Here is a 24,884-nt window from a genome sequence, read left to right as displayed (position 1 = left end):
CACATCCCAAATATTGCTTTGACTTTTGGGCTCAATGGAAGCCAAAAGCTCTAAATGAAACTTGGCCAAAGTCAACATTTTTACAGGTTTGGGGTCAAAACTGTGCAAACCCACCAAGTTCCTCCTACAACTATAAATCAGCTCAGGTTTGCCAAAAAGTTTGTAAAAGCTGTTTGGCATACCAAGCTTGAGCTTCATTATCTAGTTTGATAAACTGTTACTCGAATCCATCCTCTATTTCTGGGTGCAGTCTCCTCCCGTTCTCCGAAAGTATTAAGGCCTAGTGCTGTAAAGTGCTGAGCATCCTCACCTTCCACTGAGGTCAGGGTCACTGAAGGCATTGTACCTTGCATGGGGCACCCGTATCTCGTAGTACTGGGATTACAGTGAATAGTTAGGCATTTGGGAGTGCAATGCAGAAACACACATTTCACTTTTATTCCTGGTAGTAATGATTAAAGTTAAATAAATAGCTGTAGCAGATTATCAGAGAGACAAACTGTATCTGGAGGCACCTTCAACCAACATGTTTTCAATGCGGCAATATACGTAGTGTGAAATATCCATACACTTTTGTAAGCAACACTTGAAAAAGCAAATTCACACTTTCAGTCAAAAGGCATATATTGGGGGGGAGGAGGCACAAAGAGAAAAAAAGAAAAAATATATAGGTCCTTATGTAATTTTTCAGCCTTGTATAAATGTTCATCAACAGGTACTCCATCCTACCCCAAAAAAGCACCCCAAACCTGATGATTAAAGGATTAGAAAACATGCCTTATAGTGATGGACTTAGGGGGCTCAATCTATTTAGTTTAACACAGAGAAAGTTAAGGGGGTGACTTGCTTACAGTCTAAGTATGTACATGGGGAACCAACATCTAATGATGAGCTCTTCAATCTAACAGAAAAAGGTATAAAACAATCTAATGGCTGAAAGTTGAAGCTAGACAAATTTAGACTGGAAATAAGATGTACATTTTAAACAGTGAGAGTGATCAAGCATTGAAACAATTTACCACAGGTTATGGTGATTCTCCATCACTGAATTTTTAAATCAAGATTGGATGTTTTCATAAAATATATACTTTAGCAATAATTTTGGGGAAGTTCTATTGCCTGTGTGATACAGGAGATCAGATCTGATGATCATGATGGTTCCTTCTGGCCTTGGAATCTGGACCTATGAAAATGAGTCAACAATGCAACGCAGTTGTGAAAAAGGCTAACATCATTCTCGGGTGTATTAATAGGATGGCATATGTATAACAGAGGAGTTCATTGTCCCACTTTACTCAGCACTGGTGAGGCCTCAGCTGCAGTACTGTGACCAATTCTGGGTGCCACACTTCACGGAATATGTGCAAAAATTGGAGGAAGTCCAATGATAAAAGGTTTAGAAAACCTGACCTATAAGAAAAGGTTAAAAGAACTGGCCATGTTTAGCCTTGAGAAAAGACAACTGAAGGGGATCTAGTAACAGTCTTCAAATATGTTAAGGACAGTTACAAAGAGGACCACAATCAATTATTCTTTGTGTCCACTGAAGGTAGGACAAGTAGTAATGGGCTTCATCTGCAGCAGGGAGATTTAGGTTAGCTATTAGGAAAAACTTTCTAACCGTAAGGGTAGTTAAGCTCTGGAATAGGCTTCCAAAGCAGGCCATGAAATGCCCATCATTGGAGGTTTTTAAGAACAACTTGGACAAAAATCAGTCAGGAATGGTCTAGGTTTACCTGGTCCTCCCTTTGGGGAGGGGTCTGACCTTCATGTCTTCTCAAGGACCCTTCCAACCCTACATTTGTATGATTCTAGGATTCTTCACCTTCTCTATTTGTTCATACTTCAAATAATAAAACAGAAGGAGGGCATTCATTCCAGAGAAAATAACAAACCAACAATCCTTTCAACCCCCCGATTGTTTTTGTATTGAAAATACACCTACATGATTCATACAAGAGGTAAATATGCACTGTGAGAAATTCATGTTAATACCTAAAAGTGCACATATTCAGAAATAAGCACTAGACTCACTAAATTTATTTCAAGTCCTCATACTCAAACTGCTGGTGATTTTCTTTTACCTATAAATGTTCACCCAATCGTAATTATCTCAACTTACAGTAAAAATAATAAAATGTATTGTGGCATTCTAATAATTGGAAAGAGACATTCAATCCTAATCCTTTTTAATATTTGTTCATTTAAAATGTATTTCACATTTACTAAGTTTTCCTTAAAAACACAAATGCTATTGTTACATTGTGCCTGTTATTCAAACGAAAGATTTGGCACAGTTCTTTTATTACTTAAAAACTAGTTTGGGGAATAATAAATGTAACAGAAGCCATCATCATAGAAGACATACAAAAAAACCCAGACCATTCAGAACATGGCTAGAAGAGATGGATAGGTTTTTGCTTGTAACAACAATATATTTGGGTTAGAAGACAGATGTTCACAGTGCACATGTGGTTTACCTGTGAAGGGAAATTTTATACATGTGCACAAAACCACAGGGTAGTTATAGTTTTAAGGCTGTAGTAAGAGTAAGAAAAAAATGCCTGTAAGATGAGTAAATGTGTAAATCCATCACTAAATCAGGTTAAGAGAAGAGCATTTCATTTTAAAATTGGGACCTTTATGATTAGGTTCAGGTATTCAGCAAACATTTAAGAATATTGTTCAACTGTGAGCATTTTAGAAACTGTGGTTTGCTAATTTCTCATAAGGTTCCTTTCACAACGAAGAAGTGCAACCAAAACAAAAACAAATCTGCTGTAATGATACAGGGAAGCTGTGTGCTTCATTTTCAACAAGTATAATTGACTTTGACAGCACACTAGTAATTTAATGCACTAAAATCAACACTATATACCTCAACCATCTGGGCATAGAAAGGGCAAACCTGCACCTATATATGAACTTTGACAATGGAAGCATTTTCAAAAATCTAAGAAACCTCATTAAAAAGAGGCAGCAATTATGTCAATATCTTCTCCAAATCGACCTTCTGCATTCAAAATCTAGAACAAGCATACATTTAAAGGCAGGCAGTTATACATCCAATATTCAGACCATTTCAATGAAAAAATTGATTGGCCTAAACTTACTAGAAAATATAGAGAAAATAATTCTATGTTTCAAAGAATATAAGTGTTTTTGTCCATTTTAAGAACTTTCTGTTTAATTAACTTGTTGTATTATTTTATTCTAAGGCACAATTACAAGAGTAAAGCAGAGCAGCTCACACCTCCTCCTTGGTCTTCAGGCTTCTTCCCATGTTTACTTGCCACTGTTCATTGGCGCACACTTCACTGGGAGAGGACACCTCTGTCTATGCCCTAGTGCACCGGGAATGGGGTGTAGGAAGGAGGTCTGAGAAGGAGTCTCTGAGACTCCAGAAACACCTTTCCCTTAAGTTCCCCTCCTTGGAGACAGAGGGATTCCAGTCCCTTTGGGGTGGTCTGATACCTTCTACAAACAGTAGTTTACTTAACATTTATTCAAGATTTATTCAAAAGAGAAAAGGGTTGTAAAACAAAGCATCTAAAACCGCTGTACTGTAGGCTCCCCTTAGCTTAATTTTAGAAAAAATAAAAGAGAATTGTACATTTCTGGAAATCAAATCCCTTTGGTAATCATCCTTGGATAAGTTTGACAATCTCTCCCTATCCCCCACTCCAACCTACTCATCAAGTCCTATGCATTAAAAGTTCATTAATGATCAATGATCAATACCATGGTAATAATGAAACCATCACTACAAATTTAGAGCTAAATTCTGTCAGGGAGACCCCACAGGCCAATCTCCTAATTCTCTGTTGGTATCTATGCAGACTCAAGTAGAGTAGCAGAAACCAACTTGGAAACCTTCCCCGTCTGCAATTTGGCTGTTATTGTAGTATATCAATCAGACTTTTGGAAGGTATACAATGACCAGAAAAAGGACTTTAAAAGGATTGGTTAAAGGAACAGAACAGGGGGTGGGAAAGGTTGGGGCTCCAATGAATGATACAGCAGGGAGCCAACTCCCCTTTCTTATAGCATACCTACAAGGGAGGGTGGATGCTAAGGTCCCAGCAATGGGTTGGCAGGGGACCTGGATTGAAAAAGAGGGGGAGCTGGCAGAAGCCCATGGGTAATTATTGAATGAACATCGGGTTACTTGCACTGTACATTTTTATCTGTCGGGTAATCCCAGACATCTAATTATAAAGTTCCAGCCTGATTAAAACCATATCAAGTGTCTCCCGTCCTTCTTTCAGTATAGCCAGACAATGCATGTACCTGCTTCTTATCTTTGGTTTGCCACCTAGATTATGAAAAATTAGGGCTAGTTTTCATAGAATCATAGAACTGGAAAGGACCTTGAGAGGTCATCTAGTCCAGTCCCCTGCACTCAAGGCAGGACTAAGTATTATCTAGACCATCCCCGACAGTGTTTGTTCAACTTGCTCTTAACAATCCCCAATTATGGAGATTCCACAACCTCCCTAGGCAATTTATTCCAGTGCTCAGGGCCAGCTCCAGGCACCAGCTTGCCAAGCAGGTGCTTGGGGCGGCCACTCCGGAGAGGGGTGGCACTTACAGCTATTCGGCGGCAATTCGGCGGATGGTCCCTCACTCCCACTCGGTGCGAAGGACCTCCCATCGAATTGCTGCCGCAGATTGCGATTGCGGGTTGTTGGTTTTTTTTTTTTTTTTTTTTTTTGCGCCACTTGGGGCGGCAAAAATCCTAGAGCCGGCCCTGCCAGTGCTTAACCACTCTGATGTCCAACCTAAACCACTCTTGCTGCAATTTAAGTCCATTGCTTCTTGTACTTTCCTCAGAGATTAAGAACAACAATTTTTCTCCCTCCTCCTTGTAACAACCTTTTATGTACTTGAAAATTGTTATGTCCCGTCTCAGTTTTCTCTTCTCCAGACTAAACAAACCCATTTTTTTCAATCTTCCCACATAGGTCATGTTTTCTAGATCTTTAATTATTTGTGTTGTTCTTCTCTGGACTTTCTCCAATTTGTTCACATCTTTCCTGAAATGTGGCGCCCAGAACTGGACACAATGCTCCAGTTGAGGTCTAATCAGCGTGGAGTAGAGCGGAAGAATTACTTCTCATGTCTTGCTTACAATACTCCTGCTAATACATCCCAGAATGATGTTTGCTTTTTTTGAAACAGCGTTACACAGTTGACTCATATTTAGCTTGTGACCCACTATGACCCCCAAATTCCTTTTCCGCAGTACTCCTTCCTAGGCAATCATTTCCCATTTTGTATGTGTGCAACTGATTGTTCCTTCCTAAGTGGAGTACTTTGCATTTGTCCTTATTGAATTTTATCTTATTTACTTCAGACCATTTTTCCAGTTTGTCCAGATTATTTTGAATTTTAATCCTATCCTCCAAAGCACTCGCAACCCCTCCCAGCTTGGTATCGTCCGCAAACTTTATAAGTGTACTCTCTATCTAAATCATTGATGATTATATTGAACAGAACCGGACCCAGAACTGAGCCCTTCCAGCATAACCACTGACAATTACTCTCTGGGAACAATTTTCCAATCAGTATGACACTGCTACATGGCTAAAGAACGAGCGTAAAATACCTCTTTCACTAAGTTGCTGCTATTCTGCAGTATTATTAAATAAACCTTAGCTGAACCAAGGAACAAATGCAATCTTTAAAATATTTCCAGTTAGTGCAGGCATGTCCCTAGAATACCCTCAGAGACACAGAGAGGAAAATCTAAAACAAATATTTCTTAGAATGAAGTACAATAAAACCTTTAACTAACCTTCAGAGAAAAATGGAGACAAATTCATTCACAATTTTAAAACAGGACCATCTTGAGGAATTCAAAGTATAAAATCCTATGCAAATCTATATCAGAGGAACATAGGACATGAATGGAAAAATTCCAAGTGAAAAGTTTTATGTTTCTTTTATTTGAAAAGTTACTAAGGATTTCAACTTGTGATGACATTTAATCTAACCAAGGATACACTGAAATCTTTACATATTAATTAAGTAAACCTTTACCCCATCCAATGGGAATTACTTCACAGCTAAAAATAATCATAATAAAAGCAGGCTACTGTATATCAGTTCTTTACATGTACATATAAAAAAGTAATTTTACAACTGCAAGTTGCTTTTTCAGTTATTACAATTCATTTTATTTCTCTGGGACTGGCTTTTGATTTCCAATGTTTAATTTAACACCAAAATAAATTTTTATTAAATTCATTGGAACTTGATAAGGGATCCCAAGTGGGCCCTTTCCTCTGTATGTTGGATTCCCCAAAATGCCATTTAATACGTGAATCCATTCAGCAACATTTTATATGGTTTAAGATTTTTAAAAAGTTAACATTGCTACAGACCAATTATATACAGAGTAAACTTTTTAAACTGCCTGTTCTCTCCTCCAATGGCCACAACCACAGATACTGGATGCAAATCTTCAGCTGGTATAAATTGTCATAGTTCCATTGTTTTCAATTAAAATTAATTTATTCATTTAATAAAATGGGACGATTACAATTTACACCTTTGAGGATCTGCTCCCATCTATTTCTACTCAGGGAGTCTTTTTCCCGTGATGGACAGATACAGCATACAATATTTTCCAGATCCAGTTAGGAGCCCTAATGTCTTCCCTAACATTCCTCTACTCATTCCGTTCTCTCCTTTCCTCACTGGCAGTTACTGCTCTTTCATGTTTTCCTGTTTGCTCTTTACACAGCCCCTTATTACATTAGATCAGTACAGTCATACAGGAAATTCTAATAATCCAATACACCATAATTCCCATTCCTGACCAGATCTCATATAGAGTTCATAAAACAGTTATATCTCTGTATTCATAACAATATTACATATCAGCTTCACATCTGTCCGTTATATCTTACCAACTCTATTTTTACCATACAATTCTATTTTGGATGTTTTTTAAATTAATTTGTCTTCTTTGCATAATGGTAAGTTATAATTTATTCAATGAGTAAGAAAGTCAGATACCAGCTATTACCTTGCATAACCTACCTACCAATCACAGTAGCAAAACAGATAGAAAAGTCAATTAATAACTGAAGTTATTTAAGTAGATTGTCAGTGGACATCCACTACATTCTTAGGATGTAACTGATGTTGCACCAAAGCTCGCAACGCTCCCGAAAGGTTTGATTACTGGGAGAGATAGGGACTTCAACTCAAGCTATGGGATGTTGTAGGAGGCACAGCCTCCCCATACCTTCACACCTTCCCACTTTTTCAGAAATCAATGAACAGTGCAAACAATTGGGATGGAGTGCAGATGTTGTGGATCTGTGCTATTGATAATCTACCCAAAGAAAGCCCATTTCAGCTAAGTAACCTTTCTTTCTCCAAGCTAATGGACCAGGTGCCTTAGCTTGGAGGCAGTACTGGACACATAAACCTTCATACATGGTCTAGCCACTAGAGGGAGACAAATAGCCACACTGGGTTAACATATGCTACACACGTATGTACAAAAGGAAATTATGACATTAGGTATTTCACCCTCATATGGCCTGTTTTACTCAAAGTTTTTTCAAAGCCTTCTATTTTCTTCAGACAACCTATCAATCTAGTCACTTATTGTTTTCAGAAAGTAGAAAAACATTGTCATCTGAATGAAAGTGAAGCAAAGTATTTTCCATGAACTTCTTGCAGTATACAGCTAATTAGTTATATTTATAGCACCTGAAAAATTATGTCAGCAAATATAAGAAAACAGGTTTGCTTGCTAAAAAAGTTCAGCATAAGCATCATTTCTGATAAACCACTTAAATAGGATAATCTACATCATGAAGCTGTCTTTACATTACACAATAAAACTTCCCAAACTCATGTTAAATTAAGGACAACTGCATAAATAGGTTCAGACATTTTATTGCAGTTTTGTTTGCAGAATTTCAGTCTAAGTTATTGTCTTTGTCATTGATTATAATTTATATAATCTGGGGTGTTTAAATATATAACAGTAAGATACTGAACAAGTTATAAGTCAAAATTAACATTAAAAAGCTAGCTATGTGTGTTTTGCTATATTGGACTGTGATGTGCTGAAATACTAACATCTATTATAATGAGGTTATTGATGTAGAGTTGACATATGACTTGATTTGCAGATGCCCTACTGACTAACCTTTTGCAACTATATCTCACTGTAAACCTGTGGTAATTATTGCTGGTAGGGAGAGTTGGTTTAACTGAACTATTTCTTTTGATACACGTTGAATATGATTGCCCCCTGGAGATTACAGGAGTCCCACATGTGTGAGTTATTGCATAAATACTCAGAGGGGGGAAAAAGGTGTATCACATTAAATTTTCCCTGTTTCTTATTGTTTTGGGGTTTTTTCCAAGAACTATTTTTCTTAAAGTGCCCATTCATATACATATAACAGACATCTTTCAAAATGTTTATTAAAGCATGTGTTCTATAAACTGTACCCTTATTAGAAAGTCATTAGAAATGTTTTTAATGAAACATGCAAATATTTTCAAATAATTTTTCATAGATTTTAAAGTAACTGTAACTGGAATATATGAGTAAAACCTCGTTTGTGATATCAGGATATCTTACTGTATTGCTTAATGGATTTAAGCCCTAAAAGTCAGGAGATCCAGGTTTTAGGTCTATTTCTGCTGTGTTACTTTGGGCAATCCCACCTAAAATCATAGTACATAAGAATGGCCATACTGGGTCAGACCAAAGGTCCATCTAGCTCAGTATCCTGTCCTCTGACATTGACCAATATATTGGGTTTGCTTGCCAAACAAATAAATAAATAAGAAAAATCATGATTTCTGATACACTGCTAAGATAGGGAAATCTACATTCAAACTTTTAGATGAAAGATGCTCCAGAAGTGCATATAATATTACCATTGTTGTTATAATGAAGTATTCGTAATGTTCTATAGTTCTCCTGGCTTAAGTCACAAATCCTGAAGGAGATTAACATGTTTTTAAGAATTATATTCAAGTTATTGAATATGTGTATGTAAATAACTGGTGGTGAAGAAAAAAAATACATGAAATGAAAAACCAATTGTAGTTATAAGATATTACATATTTTTTGTAAATGGTCAGTTAAAAATACACTGTACAGAACACTGTCATTTCTGTCAGTCTATCAATTACTACAAAGAAAGAAGGATTTTAAGAGACTGCAAGTCTACTAGAAACTGATCTTCAAATATGATTTTCATAGATTGTCTATAGGGACATTTTATAACAAAAGTAGTTTTGGCTTCTGGGAATTACACTGTGCAATGAAAACAAATGTCAAAGCAAATCCCAAAAGAAGAAAAACACTTCTGGTATTGATCCTCAGACCTACCAATCAACCTTTCTGCCCTCTGTAGACTCTCAAATAGTTTAGAACTTTTCTTCATCTGAAACCTTTTAGAAAAATTCTCTTCAGTATAATCTTAAAACATTGGCTGAAGTTCAACACACATTTCAGCAACACATATGGAATTTATCCAGAACTTATGGAACCTCCACTGGCCAAGAAAAAAAAATGCCTACGTGTTCATTCAAGTTAACAATCTGAATTAATATTCAAATGTATGTAAGGTATCTGTGTCTTTAAATGTATTTATTTTGATTATTCTGATTTTGTATGTATGCTATTTTTTAAACTTATTGCAATAAATCATCAGAAGCAGATTCAGCTTTTCTATGACTTCCATCATAAATCGCAGTACAAAGTATACAACATCAAAATAAGAACAATACGTTGTAGTTGAGGTAATTTCCTCAATTTAAAGAACAAATAAAATATATATGATAAATATGTGCATATTATAGGTATACATACAAGATGAATGCTCTCAGAAATGCAACTGCTTCCCCCCCCCCTCCCAAATATTTGAAGGAAAAACTCCTCAGTGAACTGTGTGAAATTCATAATAAACTATACCTTTTGCTGAGGCCTGGACATTTTTGAGGTTGAAGTTATTAGTTACACTTCCTATCCTGGCAAAATTCAACTATAATTAGAGAAGCAGAGAAATGGCAAAGGAAGTGCCCAGGAACAAATCATTGATGTGCACAGTTGTGTAATCTACCACGCTAGGCTCTTTCCTTTCATACCTCTTGTTTTATAAAGGGTAAAAATATTCAATACATATATGCTCCTTATTTTTTTTAAACTGATCACACTTCAGCTTAACCAGTGGAAAAGAAGAAACTTTACAATCCCTAAGGAACCTATAATTTGAAAACGGAAGCATACAAGAACATACTTCACTTTTCAGGCAATAAATTGAAAAGAATTTTGCAGATGTATTACAGAAAACTGGCATAAAATATTGGTTTTTACATTTCTTCATATATTAGTTCATTAACTCAATAGACAGTATATTGAGAAAGCCAAAAATTACAAATATTGCCCATTTGGACTTGAAATTGGCTTGTTTATCCAAAAAGAATTTGCCAAGACCTGAAAAAATGTATCCAATTTAAGTAATGAAAAATTAGTGTGAAAAACAGAAAAGAAGCTTGTGCTGAAAATACTTCTCTGTAGGCTATGCTACTAAATTAGAGCTCTAAAGCACCAAGTGTAGTAATGAGCCTCGGGATTTATAATCTTTTCTTAAACTGCAGCTTTCACCACAGATATGTTCAGGTAGCACAGGTACCTGGTTCAGGGTAGCAAAACTGTTATTCATTTTAATAATAATAAATTAACTTATTACCCACATTTTTCCAGAACAGTTTTTCAGAAGCTTTAAAGGAGGCCTCTTTTCGAACTCTAACGCTGATATATTTGAAACCTGACATACTCGCAAATTCTGCCTACAGATCCTTACCACATCTCTCTAATTTTTGTATTAATTCATGAGTGAAGAAAGGAAAACAATCTTTTTATATGTATTGTGAGCCACCTGAATTCTGCCATCTTCCAAAATGTAAGTAGCGTTTTAACCTATGCTGTCAGCCACTGTGTTAGAAGTTCTCCAGACAAGAGTCCAGATTGTCCATGGCTTTTATGCTGAGGGGAAGGCACAAACAGCCTTTCCCCCACCACTTACACAACATGCACGAAGTCCAAAGTTTAGTACACTTGTTCCCCCCGGGTATGCATCACTTAAAATTCAGTGGGGAAGGGAGAGAAGAATGTGGGCTAATTCTCTTCTCAATCCTTTCCCCTTCACCACCCCATCTTTGTGTAGCTAGCAGGCTGTAGAGAAGGACTGAAACAACCAAAGTATAACACACTATGCAGTTCCCTCCTGCACAATGAGGGAAGATCAGGGAGTAATTGTATCCTAAAAGGCAAAATCCTAACCTCAGCTCCTTCTTCCCCCACAATGAAAGCCAATGACTAAAAGCCAAAAATTGTATTTACACAAAAAAACCTTCAATATGCTACAACATCTTTCTGAGATGGATACAGATCCAATTTCAGATGAATGCATAAGTTAAAAACGTTGTTGTTTGCAGTGTCATTGTAGCCATGTTGGTCCCAGGATATTTGAGATACAAGGTGGATGAGGTAATATCTTTTATTGAACCCGCTTCTGTTTGTGGAAGAGACAAGCTTTCAAGCCTCACGGAGTTTTTGTTAGGTCTGGAGGAGGTAACCAGAGTGTCCAAGCTAAATGCAAGGTGGTATGGATTGTTAAGCATAAGGGGTTCACACATGCTGCAAGAGAACTGTTAGCATGAAGTGAGCAATTAAGGCTGTGTTACAAATTATTGTGATAAGCCATAAAACCAGTGTCTCTGTTAAGTCCATGGTTTTTAGTTCCCAGTAAAGGGGTGAATTATGCTAACTCTTAATTGCAGAGTTTATTCTAAGTGGTTTCCTACTGCATGTGTGAACCTCTTATTCATAACAACCTATCCCACCTTGTTTTAACTGTGACACTCTGGTTATCTTCTCCAGACCTGCGAAAAAAGCTCTGTGAAGCTAAAACGCTTGTCCCTTCTTCCAGCAGAGTTGGTCCAATAAAAGATTGCCTCACCTAGCTTGTCTCTAAGTTAAAACTAACTTTGAATACAATAACTTATGATTTTGAAAGTCTTGAAAATGGGAGCAGTATGTGTTTCAATACTAATCACTACAAAGCTGTAACTTCATGGATGGGATTTCATCCTGCCTTGTTTGAAAATTCAGAAATGCATACTGACATCTGTGTACTACAGTCACACGGCTTCTTTTATCTCTGAATAGATTACACTGTTGTATTCATTTTTGTCTGTGATACTTCATCTCATCTTCAAATCTTTTCTTTTTATAAACATTTTAATATACGTGTTTTTGACATGTCAGAATGAAAATTCCTTCTAGAGCATACTATAATAAATGTACATCAGGTATACCGCTTGGTTAGGTTTTGGTTATATTTTAATTTAAGAAGACTAGAGAGATGAGATGTGACAACACATTCTGTCTTCAATGTATCTTATATTTCTAGTGCTGTTAGGGTGGTAGAAATTATACCGATGTGTCAACAAACTGGTAAATAAATACAGAATTCAAGATTTAAGGATTGTTGGGGTCCTAGAGGAAATGGAATTGTAGAGCACGAAACAGTTTTGTGCTGAATTAAATCACTTGGGACCTAATTTAATTGAATGGGTGTCTACAGACTTTCACATGGTGAGAATCATACTTTTACAAACCTAGAACCAATTTGCTTGCCTGAAAATAGCTGCAGAACAATTCACTTAAAGCAATAGTAGAGTGGATAAACTGAAATCACAGATTATGATATTCCGGATTAACCTGGACCGTATACCGCTTTGCTCTTAAAGCAAAGGAAATATTTTGCTGCAAAGAAAAATCTCTCTTCATGACATGGTCCTCTGCTCTCTTCTACTCAACCTGCTTTCAGGAGAATTATTATGAACTTACTTGTTTAAATTTACAGAGGAGGCAAAAAAAAATTCAAAAGACAAATCTGAGGGGGAAATGACAGAAACAGATTTTGAAGTTGAACAGATCAGAACAAAATAGGCAATGAACATTTTTTACTTCTCTCTTCCTGCTGGCCCAAAAATCTACCTTGGGAGATGTATGTGTGTTGCTGTTTAGATAAATACACACACACACAATTGAGTTATTGTGCTCAGCATGAATATAATACGTCATGTTTTTGTTCAGATTTTATAGTGGGAATTCTACATTTATAAGATGTATAATCAGGCACAAGTAGAATTGTTTCCTATGAAAGTTATTCTGATGACTTACTTTATTTGATAAGAACAATTTGTATAGTATTATGTGTACATTTCCATTGTTTAATATTGTTGTTGCAGCACGAGATACTCTTCAAATAGCCATCTGTTGATTCCATATCCACAATAAACTGCATAATTTAGTCTAATATAAAGTTTAAAATGTAGCAGGAATTACTGGTTTTTTAAAGAGAAAGAGAGGGTACTTACCAACAGTAGTAGCTGCAGTCTTTCACACAGATTACCAGTATACCCACTTTCAAGTTTTCTTAGGGGCCTATGCACTTTTGGCATTGATGTCATGACCCTCCAAAAAGCAATGGCCTTGATCCCTCATGCAACCAAATGTTCAATAAAAAGAAATATACAGAGCTACACCCCCAACTCCAGCACAGTTCTTTTCCCGTTTATCAATACTATACCACCAATGGTAGAGGAAGGAATGTGTACAACTTCCTTTACCAGACAGAAAACCAGCATCCCTGTTATCCTGTAGACCCAAACAAGTATATTTCTTGTTCCCACTTGCCATAAAGAGAAGTATTTAAGAAGTCCCTCATCCATGAAAGACTGGAGTCACCACAAAGTGTTTGAGAGACCATGCATGTTGATCACTATAATTTCTGCTCAAGTCATCTGCTTGCAAGACAGATGAAGAGCCAGGGAAGAGAGGGGATGCCTGATACACCATTCTCAAAGTCACGCAGCTTCTTGACAAAATGGACAAGGGCAGCTCCTCCCTCTCTTACTATTTCTGTAATATGTGTCAGTGTCTACATGGTGTGTCTCAAGATTCGCACAGGTCTGCCCTTGATTTGTGGAAGGAAAGCTCTGAAAACCATATAAGTAACCTTAATTTTCAAGACATTATTCTGAAGGCCCCTAAATTTTATAGCAGTCCAAATATGACCCTAAAGTTATGCCTGAAGCATCAATCACAATTTAAACTGACAGCTAAGGGAGAGCGAATTGAATTCCCTCAGCAGACATCCTCAGGAACTGTCCACCACAATAGGGGTCTAGAATCTTCTGAGACATGATCACTAAAGTCTGGAGATTGTCAAGCCAAGGAAGATACTCAATGCTTAACCAGCTTTAAAGGTGCCTCATCCTTAGCCAAGTGAGAAGTATTGTATATGCACAGGATGCCATGAGACCTATAAGTTTCAGGAAGAAACTGATGTTGTTGTGAGGCTGAGGTTTCACAGAAACTACTGACTTCTGAATTTCCTGAAACCTGTGACATAGCAAGTAAGCAGTTGCAGATTTAGGGACAGAACCTCTGTCTCTGCTCCAACTGTGTAAGCTAGATGGAAACCCAGCTAACTGATTTCCTTGGGTTTCCCTTAGGGCAGTGGCTCTCAACCTTTCCAGACCACTGTACCCCTTTCAGGAGTCTGATTTGTCTTGCGTAACCCCAAGTTATACCTCGCTTAAAAACTACTTGCTTACAAAACCAGATATAAAAATACAAAAGTGTCACAACAAACTATTACTGAAAAAATGCTTTCTTTCTAATTTTAACTGTATAATTATAAAATAAATCAACTGGAATATGAGCAGTATAAACAAGTCATTGTCTATATGAAATTTTAGTTGGTATTGACTTTGCTAGTGGTTTTTATGTAGCCTGGTGTAAAACTAGGCAAATTTCAAGATGAGCTGATGTACCCCCTGGAAGACCTCTGTGTACCTCCAAGGGTACACGTGCCCCTGCTTGAGAACCACTGCTCTAGGGGAATCTCCAAGCACCTTGAGCCAGCTCTATGGTCTCCCACACCAACTCCTTCCCAGCTCCCAGTGTAGGAGCCCTGCCTGGGGAGAAAGGGGATCTAGCCAGAGCTACACTGTGCTCCAGCACAGGATATGTCCTGAACTGACATATTAGACCCTTGGAGCCACAGCCAGCTGGCTATGGCCTCACATAGTATCAAGAATCTATTATACTTGGTCAAAGAATTTTAGGTCACTCTTTACATTAAGGTTGCATTTATAAATGGTTTATAAAAGGTTAATAAATTATTAACAGATGTTATAAGCATATAACAGACATGAGTAATATGTGTTATAAGCACATTCAGTAGAAGGTGTTACAGATGGATATAAGCCACATGAATAAAGCAACATATTGCGCTAGTGGACTCTATAGTAATGTATAAGAATTGATTCACCATGTATTAAAACATCCATTAATAATTTATTAACCATTTATATACTATTTATAAATGGAACCTTAATATAAAGATTGACTATGTTTTCCATTTTATCTGGTTGTTAGTTGGGACAACACTAAAATCACATCTATGAATTCACTATGTGCCCATTTCACTATAAAGGGTTTAAGCAGAAGACACACAGGTTCAAATTCTATCTACTGATATAAAGTATTATCATACCTTCCAATTGATAACAAATATCCATATTCCAGCAGTGGGCTAATTCCTCACTGGGAGAGAAAATGAGTGGACACAAGTTACCTCATTATAATCTAATTAATTTACAATATGTATCATTTAGAACAGAGATATTAGAAAGCAAAAGCCAAACACAGTAGAAATTCAGTATGCTCACAAATGTAGTCAAAAGCTCAGAGACCTGCAGAAAGCAGCTGTACTGCATCCCTCCAGCCAGATTCTTTGTAACTAAGTTTGCAGGAGTATTTATATTATGCCAAATAAATTAAATTATCTAATATGACCAGGTGCTAAAGTTTTAAGTCAAAATCACCTTCAGTCAGATGCCTCAGATGTCAATCAAAATCACCTCTGAGCTACTGCCAGCACTCTGGGTCAGTCTAGTCTTTTCTATAAACACAGTCATTTGTATTTCCAAAAGATCTCCATTTCACATTTCAAAGATTTCTTTTACATTTGACATTGGTTTCTATGAGCTCTCTATTCCTCACTTACCTGCTTTTGAACACTTGCCCTTTAATCCAACCTGCTTTGCACCCCTAATCAATGGAATGAGAGCCAGTCTAATTCACTGAGGAAGCGGACAGCAGAAGGAGAATACAGCCAGTTCAGTGAAAGCACAACAGACATCAAAAGGGAGTGGACAGAAAGAAGTCAGAGCAAGGAGTGAGGAAAAGTTATCCAGATGGCCAGTCAGCAATGGGTACTAGTAAAACTAGATAAAACTTGGATTTCATTGAAACAGAACACAACACTAGCACTGACCCTGATCACCTTACTTATGGGTTAGATTGTGCCACAGTAAAGAGCAGTGTTGAGCTGCCTCTTCCCAGAGAAAGCACTGATAAGCATTCTGCAGCAGAGTCTGTCCCAGAGCTTCAGGCACACAGAAGCTGTAGGCCAGCTTCTAAGGCCTTTGTGGTGGTTCAGGATATCAATAAGCCCTGTGCAGTCAGCTAGTTCTGCTGGCTAGTGCTTTGTGGTGGGAAAGGGTAAAGCGATGGCCTCACCTCCTTTTCACTTCTAAGGGAGTAGAGAAGGAACAGTCCAGCACTCCTCCTGAAAGCAGGGACTGCAACTGCCCAAAGGGAGATGGAAGCTCATTGTACCCCGACCCGTCACATGTGCACTTAGGGCAATGCAGAGTCTAACTCTACATCATGGATACTACTCTGATCAAGATGCCCTATAATGTCAATTCCCAAATTATAAATAAAGATTTGGTATCACTGACTTTTACTCACATTACAATATATCTTGCAAAGTGTTGAGCATCTCCTTCAAGATGCTCAGAACCTTCAACTTTCAGTGAAGTCAGAAGGCACCTAGTGGTTCAGAAATCAAGCTACCAACAGTGAGGTAACTTTCAAGGACCAGTGCAAAAGCCAAGCCTAAGAGAGATTAACCTCTTTTTTTGTTTTGTCGGATCTTTTAATGCCTCTTTAACCTGTCGATCACTGTCCCATGTGAATAAGGCCCTCATGTTAGAGAAAGTTAAAGCACTTTCCATTTAGGAAGAGGTCATTCAGTTTTTCTGAACAATTGTATCAGACTTCCCCCTCTTTTTGCCTACAATATGCCAGATATACTATTACTGGGTATATTGCTGTTTACAGAAACAAGCATCCAAAGGTTGTAAACACACCCAGGACAGAAACACCACATCTTTTAATTTCCTGATAAAGATAACCACAGCTTGTGCATTCCTTCTCAAGGTAAGTTTGTTCTATTATACAGGAATTAACACATTATAGATTTTAAATGAAAAATTAATGTAATGAATATAAAGAACCTTAATATTAAAATAATTGTTCTTAATTATTTAACATTTTCGTAATTAATTACTGGCAAATGTTTGATAGCAACTGAGTTGCAGAAGAGGGATATATCCAAGGCAGAGTTTATTCTTTGAAAATTCAGCCAAGATATCACTCTGGTACTATTTGATGGGCACATTATAATTATATCTAAGAAGATAAAATGAGAGAGACATGAAAGCTCCACATGGTATTCTCTGAGGGTAGCACATCAAAGACTCAGAAAGAGAGTTCTGAAACTATCATTTAGTGGATGTTTCCACCACAACAGCCTCTGAATGCTCAATGGAAAAAATAAAGCGCTCTCAGGCTGTTAAATCAGATTCTGTTTATTGGGATAAATTAACTTCTAAAAACTAATTCAGTGTTCTAAATGGTAATTCTTCACTACAGAAATCTAATTTTATCCTTATAAATTACATGGTCCATGGTAAGCCTACATAAACTTCAAGATTTCTTTAAAAAAAAAAAAAAGGTAGTATAGTACAGTGCAGTGCAGTATACAGCACTGCAATTTATAAAATTTCCAAGAACTTGGATGATATATAATCTCCTATATCTGATTCTGACATACCTAGCAGCTGTGGAGCTAACACTAGGTAGCAAATAGTGGTGTTAAATTCTCCATATTGCACACAGACACACTGGAAACACAATACAGTACAAAGCATATGCAGGCCAAATTTCATCTATTAGAAACCATTCAGGGAGTCATTATACCACCAGATCAAGCAAACAAGCACCTGGAGTACTGTAACTTAAACTTTACCTATATATACTGATTCCAGGTACCCCCAGGTGGTTCACAGATTTTTGTAATATTAGATACTTTTGATCAGAGGTTATTTTTAGTCAATTGTCAGAGAAGGCTAAATAATAACTGAACGCAGGCATCAAAATGATGTGTTAGTCTCTGCTACAATATAACTTCTTCTGTACACACTGTATCACTGAATTGTATCAGCTGATTATCTTGAAGAATCTTTATCTCTGAATTTTGATGATCCATTAACTGTATAAACTCTTCTGAAACCAAGTTAAAAACCTGTCTTTAAAAATGAGGAGCTGCTGGTTCATGAAGGCGCTGCTTTTTCCTTGTGATACTTGTTTTTTAAATCTTTGAATGTTTATATATATATATATGTAAGAATAATAGAATGCTTAACATTCTATAATTTTTTTACAGAGAAAAAACACATAAACCAAAAAATACGTTCACATTCCTTTCATTTTGAGATAAGTCAGGAAATGGAAATGGAATTTCCTTCTTTCATTTACACTAAGGGAAAATTACGTTACACTGAAGAGAAGACCAATACATTCCACTCAGCATTCCTCCAAATTACTTATACACAAGCAGGACAGGCTCTAGTGTTTTTGCCACCCCAAGCAGCAAAAAAAAAAAAAAAAAAAAGCCGCGATCGCGATCGGCGGCAATTCGGCGGCAGGTCCTTCGCTCGGAGAGGCAGTGACGGCCCCGCCGACAAACTGCCGGACGTGCCGCCCCCCTCTTCATTGGCCACCCCAGGCACCTGCTTGCTATGCTGGTGCCTGGAGCCGGCCCTATACATAAGTAGGGTCACATAGGTATAACTGGGTGCAGAATTTCATATCTATGATTAATATTGAATGTATTTAGCAAATTCTCATTTGGAGTCTTCTTAGTCTGCATTACACGGAAGATCCCCTTCTAGCACATATTGGACCTAATCTTGTGAGTTTATGAATGCCTCCTCTGATGGGAGTTGAGTGATCACTATGTTCAGACACATTATGCATCTTTGAAACAACACATACATTGGAAAATACTTTTTCTGGCAGTTTTAAAGTGTAATTAATAAACCAGCATACAATTATGAATTAATAAATCAGCTCACCTGCAAGTGCTGAGAGTTGTCTGTCATATTGTCTTCTCGCCTACGAACTTCTTCCAGCAACTGAGCATTCTTCTTTTTTTCCATTTGTTGATTGTGCTTCAGATTGGCCACTTTCTTGTTTTGATCTTTCATATGTCTAAGAATTGTATGCATATGCCCGTTAATGCTGATGGCTACAATCACGTATCTCTTGCTACAATTTAAACTTGTGAATATGATTTATCACCAGATGTCAGCTTTAAAACATAACATTTTATCCTGTTTTTAAAATGATATATCAAAATGGTCTAGATGAAATGAAATTTCCAATGATAAAACAAATATTCTGGCCCATAGATTATTTTCATCTTTAAAACCTTCTCACAAGTCATATTCCAAACACTCTTTATGCTAAAAAAGATGTATAATCTCATGATATTGCTGTCACACAACATAGTAGAGATAATTTTTTTCAAAGAGTTTGTTGTATGTTTGGCTGCCTGCTTCAAAAAGAATAGTTTCTGACAATGGGCTGGATCCTGCAGTCTTCATACAGGCATTGGCTTCACGGACAGTTTTGCCTGAATAAGGATTACAGGATTGGGCCTTGCAGTAATATTTAATAATTAATATACAGGGAAATAATTGGTAAAGAATACTGAATGTTCCAGCTGTGCTGTTTGCTGAAGTATGCTGCACATTCATATTTTTACAGTTCATTTAGGGGTGGCTTTTGGGGGGGAAAAGATGTAAACCAGAGGAGCCTTATGTTTTTAAATGACATAATTCTGATTTCTACAAAGGAATTAAGTAAATAAATCAATTTCTGGCTAGCATTTCATGAAATTAGAAATATTTTCTCAGAATTAAACATTTTATTTTGTTAAGACTGAGCTCAACTTAAGCTAAAAATTATATTATTAAATTGTTTCAAAGTTGACTCATATTTCACTATGAATCCTATTTATTAAAATATTCGGAATTCTCCTGCTTCTTGTACTTAGAATATTTCCCTGGATGAATGGAGTAAAACACGGGTTTTTTTTTTTTTTTTTTTTTTTTGCTATTTATCCTATATCGTCAGCAACTGTCATGTCAAGCTCTAAAAAAATTCTTAGAGCAGCATTTTCTACCTGCTTGGGTTACTAGATATTATTTTCTTTGACTTTCTTTTGATTCTGAGGAATTTGCTTCTTTTTATCTATATAATAATAAAGTCATGTGCAAATTCCTAATCAGATCTACAGGCTAATCCTTTTTTGCCAAATGAAGGGGATATTTTCCAGTGCCTATAAGGAAATTCCCCAGTTGCTTCTGAAGTGGACACTTTAAGAAAAGATCTAGCTACAATGTACATTTGCTGCACAGATATTAGGCTGCTGCAACAATTGGGCCATGTTTTATAATTTTAATTGTGTTTTCTACTGACAGCGCCACCTACTTCCCACGATGGCGCCTGTCATTTATTATTTACACTACAACTTTCATGTGAATCTCAAGGAAAACACATTAGAAAAGAATGGCATAGAACAAATTTGTAAGTACAGCACCATTATACAGCAGATAATCTATTATTATTAATGGAAAAATCACCAGTAACTGTGTAAAAGTAAGAATTTATAAAAGCAGTTAAATTAAAAACTAACACTACTTGAAAATAGCCTACGGTATTTCTACTAGGAAAAGCCTTAAAAAGTTTCAGGGAACAATGTTGTCTGATCAGAGATATAGAACTCTGCTTACTGCAAGTACTATAAAATTAAATGAATTTTCCCCAGATCTCAGTCCAGCCACAGAGGTTGAAGAAGGGCTTTGCTATTCTGAAAAGAAATTTGGTAGACAACGGAGCTGAAACCTCTATTTTTCCACGAGCAAAACTAAAAAGGGCCTGATTCTTTGTTGTTTTCAGCACCTTACTTAGTCATTTGCAACAGTGAAAAATGAGTGTAAAAGGCTAACATCATGATTTGATAGCATTTTACTTTTACTTTGCACTGGTGTAAAGGACTACACAAGGTGCAAGGCAATGGAAAATCAGGCCCAAGACCACTTTTGTTGGGCAATCTCATATATTCTGAGATCAAGCAGCAGCAACCAGATTACAGACTATCTCTTAAATACTGTTGAAGGCAAGGGCACTGATGTACAAGAAACTAACAATGACTGAAACAGGACTCAGAGCATATTAATTTCCTTCCTTTTTTGACATGTTCCCTTTTTTCCTTCCAGAACTGGGGAAGACCTCCTGCTAAATCTTTAGCAATGCAATGTTCTTTCACACAATGTAATTTTTATATATTACTAGAGCGAGACTGTATAAATGCTTTATATTACATCAATTAGAAGTTAAGATGGCAGAGTAAGAAACTGGAACATTATCCTTTACAGATCATTAATCAGAGTTTCTCCCTCTCTGTATAATGATGGATGCCAACATATAACAGTTTGTTTCTTGGTGATTGGTTTTGGTTACAGTGCAGAGTGGAATAACTGATATCCAGTGCCGATAAAAGCTGAAAGTGCCAGCTTCTGAAGATAATAAAGACCTGAGTTTCACTGGTAGACCTTGTGTCTGTGGAAAGAGAGAGCCTGAAGTCTTCACAGACTCCTTTTGTACCCTCCTTCTATCCCTTTGCAGGAGGGAGGATGAGAGGATTCAGAAGTGAGCTGAATTCTAGAGATAGGCTGAGAATGGTCTATCCTAAGTTATGGGTCGTATGTTGGGAGTCCTCTAACCCCTGCACTGAAATCACTTCAATGCCTGGTACATGAGAGATGTGGGACATACAGCACACCTCCCCGTGTTAAGTTAATAAAGTTACAGCCTGCCACTTAAATCCATCCCTGTGTCTGCCATCATTCACCTGCATGTCCTGATCCTGTGAGAGATGGAGGGAAGATGGGAAGTTAGGTGGCAGTATTACATCATCCCATGCTATTTCTCAGATTATACAATAGAACATACAAATGTTTCTAGAATTTTAGACAATGTAGCACCTTCTGTTATTGACTACTACATAGTATATGACAGTAAGAGAACTGCTGAACTTCATACAAATGTAAGTATGCAAAGCTGATATGCAGAGCTCTGCCTCACTCATTGTGTGAAAGAGGCACTTTACAAAGACTGTAGAAAAATACGTATGAAAGTTATAATGTATTATTTAAGAAAGAGTTTTTGATCATGTGAATATTATTATTTGTATTGCAGTAGTGCCTACATCCCCCAATCCGGGATTAGGGCCCAACTGAGCTAGGCACCATACAAACAAATCAAAGACAATCCATGCTCCGGACTGATCACTGTATAGGGTTATGATAAGAGGCAATATATAATCAGACAAATGGATGGTGGATGTTTAGCAGTAAAGGTCAGTACATTTGCATAGCATTAGTACAGTAATCTCAGAGCTCACCGTAAAGATTGCATTCTAATATGCATATACAAAATAGAATTAAGGTTGCAAGTGGAAACCCCACTGACATTCCTTGACTACTGGGTACTTAAAATGCACAACTAACCGTTTCTTGAGAAAGGTTTTGAGAGACTCTCCTAGATGGTGGGTATTTTGTATATTTGTTTAATTATTTTTTAAAGAAAAAAGAAATATAATCAAACTATATTGCTAGAAGTCTCTGGAATGCTCTCTCTTGTGCACTCCTGTCCCTATTCAAGAAAGTGCTCAAGCAGGTGTGCAACTTTAAGCACATTAGTAATCCCAATGACATTAAACGGTCTAATCACACTCTTTGCTGGATTGAGACCTCATTGGGCATGTCTACACTGCAGTTAAAATCCATGGCTGGCCCATGCCAACTGACTCAGGCTCATAGGGCTCGGGCTAAGGGGTGTTTAACTGTGATGTAGACAGGCTTGGGCTGGAGCTTGGGCCCTAGGACCTCAGAAAGTAGGAGGTTCCCAGAGCTCGGGCTGCAGCCTGAGCCCGAATGTCTATACCACAATTAAACAGCCCCTTAGCCCGAGCCCCGCAGCCTGAGACAGTTGACATGGGCCAGCTGCGTGTTTTTAATTGCAGTGTAGACTTACCCAGTGAGGACTAACTTCTGTATAATCCTTTCTCACGGAGGACCAGATTCTGCCACTCTACTTTCACTCAGTGGTGCTACTCACATTAGCGGGACTACTCACAGAATGAGGTCACCGTCAGTGGGCAAGATTGACACAACCCTTACTCTGCTGTGCAGATAAGGAATAGGGAATAAGGCCCCCTCCTACCTCCCACTCATAACTTCTGAGACTGTGATTCCAGCTGCAGTGGAGAGTCAGCTGCAGTGGAGAGACAGAGAGAACAAGAGCTATTTGCCTGACACTCCTTGCTGTGAGCAAGTGAGTGAGGAAGGGGTGGAAGAGTAGGACCTTCCCTCTCCTCTGCTCTCTCCCCACCCACCACTAGCCAGCCAGAGTAGTTAGCTGGGACACAACAGGGGAAGAAGCTGCTCTACAAAAAGAGCTAAAATAACTTCTCTCCAGAACAAAGGAGAGAACAGGGGAGGATTGTGACTCTGATTCCCAATTAATTCTCTGGTCTCCTTCTGGGGCACTGGACTATGCATCACCCTTCAGTGAGGTCAGATCGTAAGGTTACAATCTAGCTCATAATTTGGCTGAGCATGCACCCAATTTAATGAGACAAAGACTCATTTCCTGCCCCAGTAAGTGCATTTCAAATAAGTGCAATCCTACAGAAAGATCTGGTGCACAGGCCTTCGAATCTTTCAATTTAAAATGCAGATGTGCATGTACCAAAATATCACACACAGATATGCACATGTAAATTTGCTTACTAACAAGTGGATAATCGGCCTCTTAGAATACAGTATTTTCATATGTTTCGTGACCATTTTTGACAAACTAAAATTCCCCTAAAGCTAAACACATGGGTTGGTATTTGAACTTTCAGTGATTTAAGTCCTTCTATATAATTATTTCCAACACAATCGCTTTTATCAAAGGGTTTTCATGATAATATCTAGGAAGCAAAATAATAAAAACAAGAGAACTTTTATTTTTAGAGACTGACCCAGAAAGAAAGAACTCTGTGTTCGTGTTGTTAGTTTTCTTTATCTTTTTACTGTATGGAGCAATGATCAGTGACAAAGACCTGCTTTCACCAATGCTTGCAGGAGAACAAAGCTTTTTTTTTTTTTTTTTTTTTTTTGCGCGCAAACTATTGCTGTTGTTGATGAAACTGTCTATGGAGATGCATTAATATATTTTATGACCATTCAGTCAGCTTTGCAATGTTTCCAGCCCTCCTTAATGTCTCTCTCTTTCTCAGTTGGAAGAGTAACTTATTGCATTAAATGGAAACGGAAGCTATCATGACCTAAATGCTGCTCAATTTAGGCCGGCTATTGGGAAGCTCAATACCCTTCACTTTTATAGGATAGCCAATAAAATTGCTATCCAGGGTATCAGAGAACTTGATACAGATGAAGTAATGGTACAGGAATGTTAGGTTTTCACCAAGGGAGCTTCAGAATGGAAGGTGAGAGCTTAACAGCTTCAAACTTAACAACAGTGATATTTACAAAATGGGGAACAGAACTCT

General features: G+C 37.4%; 1 protein-coding gene across 2 annotated transcripts in view; it reads right to left on the bottom strand.

Annotated features, from left to right (window-relative positions):
• Positions 1-24,884, bottom strand: part of ERC2 (ELKS/RAB6-interacting/CAST family member 2) — an 866,973-nt gene that overhangs the window by 383,158 nt on the left and 458,931 nt on the right. For both annotated transcript variants that reach the window (XR_008445768.1, XM_054035803.1), the window contains exon 13: positions 19,333-19,468. Coding sequence is in view for 1 of the 2 variants with exons in the window: in XM_054035803.1 (XP_053891778.1) it covers positions 19,333-19,468 (136 nt within the window). In the remaining variant the exon portion in view is untranslated. The remainder of the gene's footprint in view (positions 1-19,332; positions 19,469-24,884) is intronic.

Source organism: Malaclemys terrapin, chromosome 7 (genome assembly GCF_027887155.1).
Source record: "Malaclemys terrapin pileata isolate rMalTer1 chromosome 7, rMalTer1.hap1, whole genome shotgun sequence".
Taxonomy (NCBI): domain Eukaryota; kingdom Metazoa; phylum Chordata; order Testudines; family Emydidae; genus Malaclemys; species Malaclemys terrapin.
Note: the sequence above shows the minus strand (reverse complement) of the source record. Positions and strands in the feature narration are given on the sequence as shown.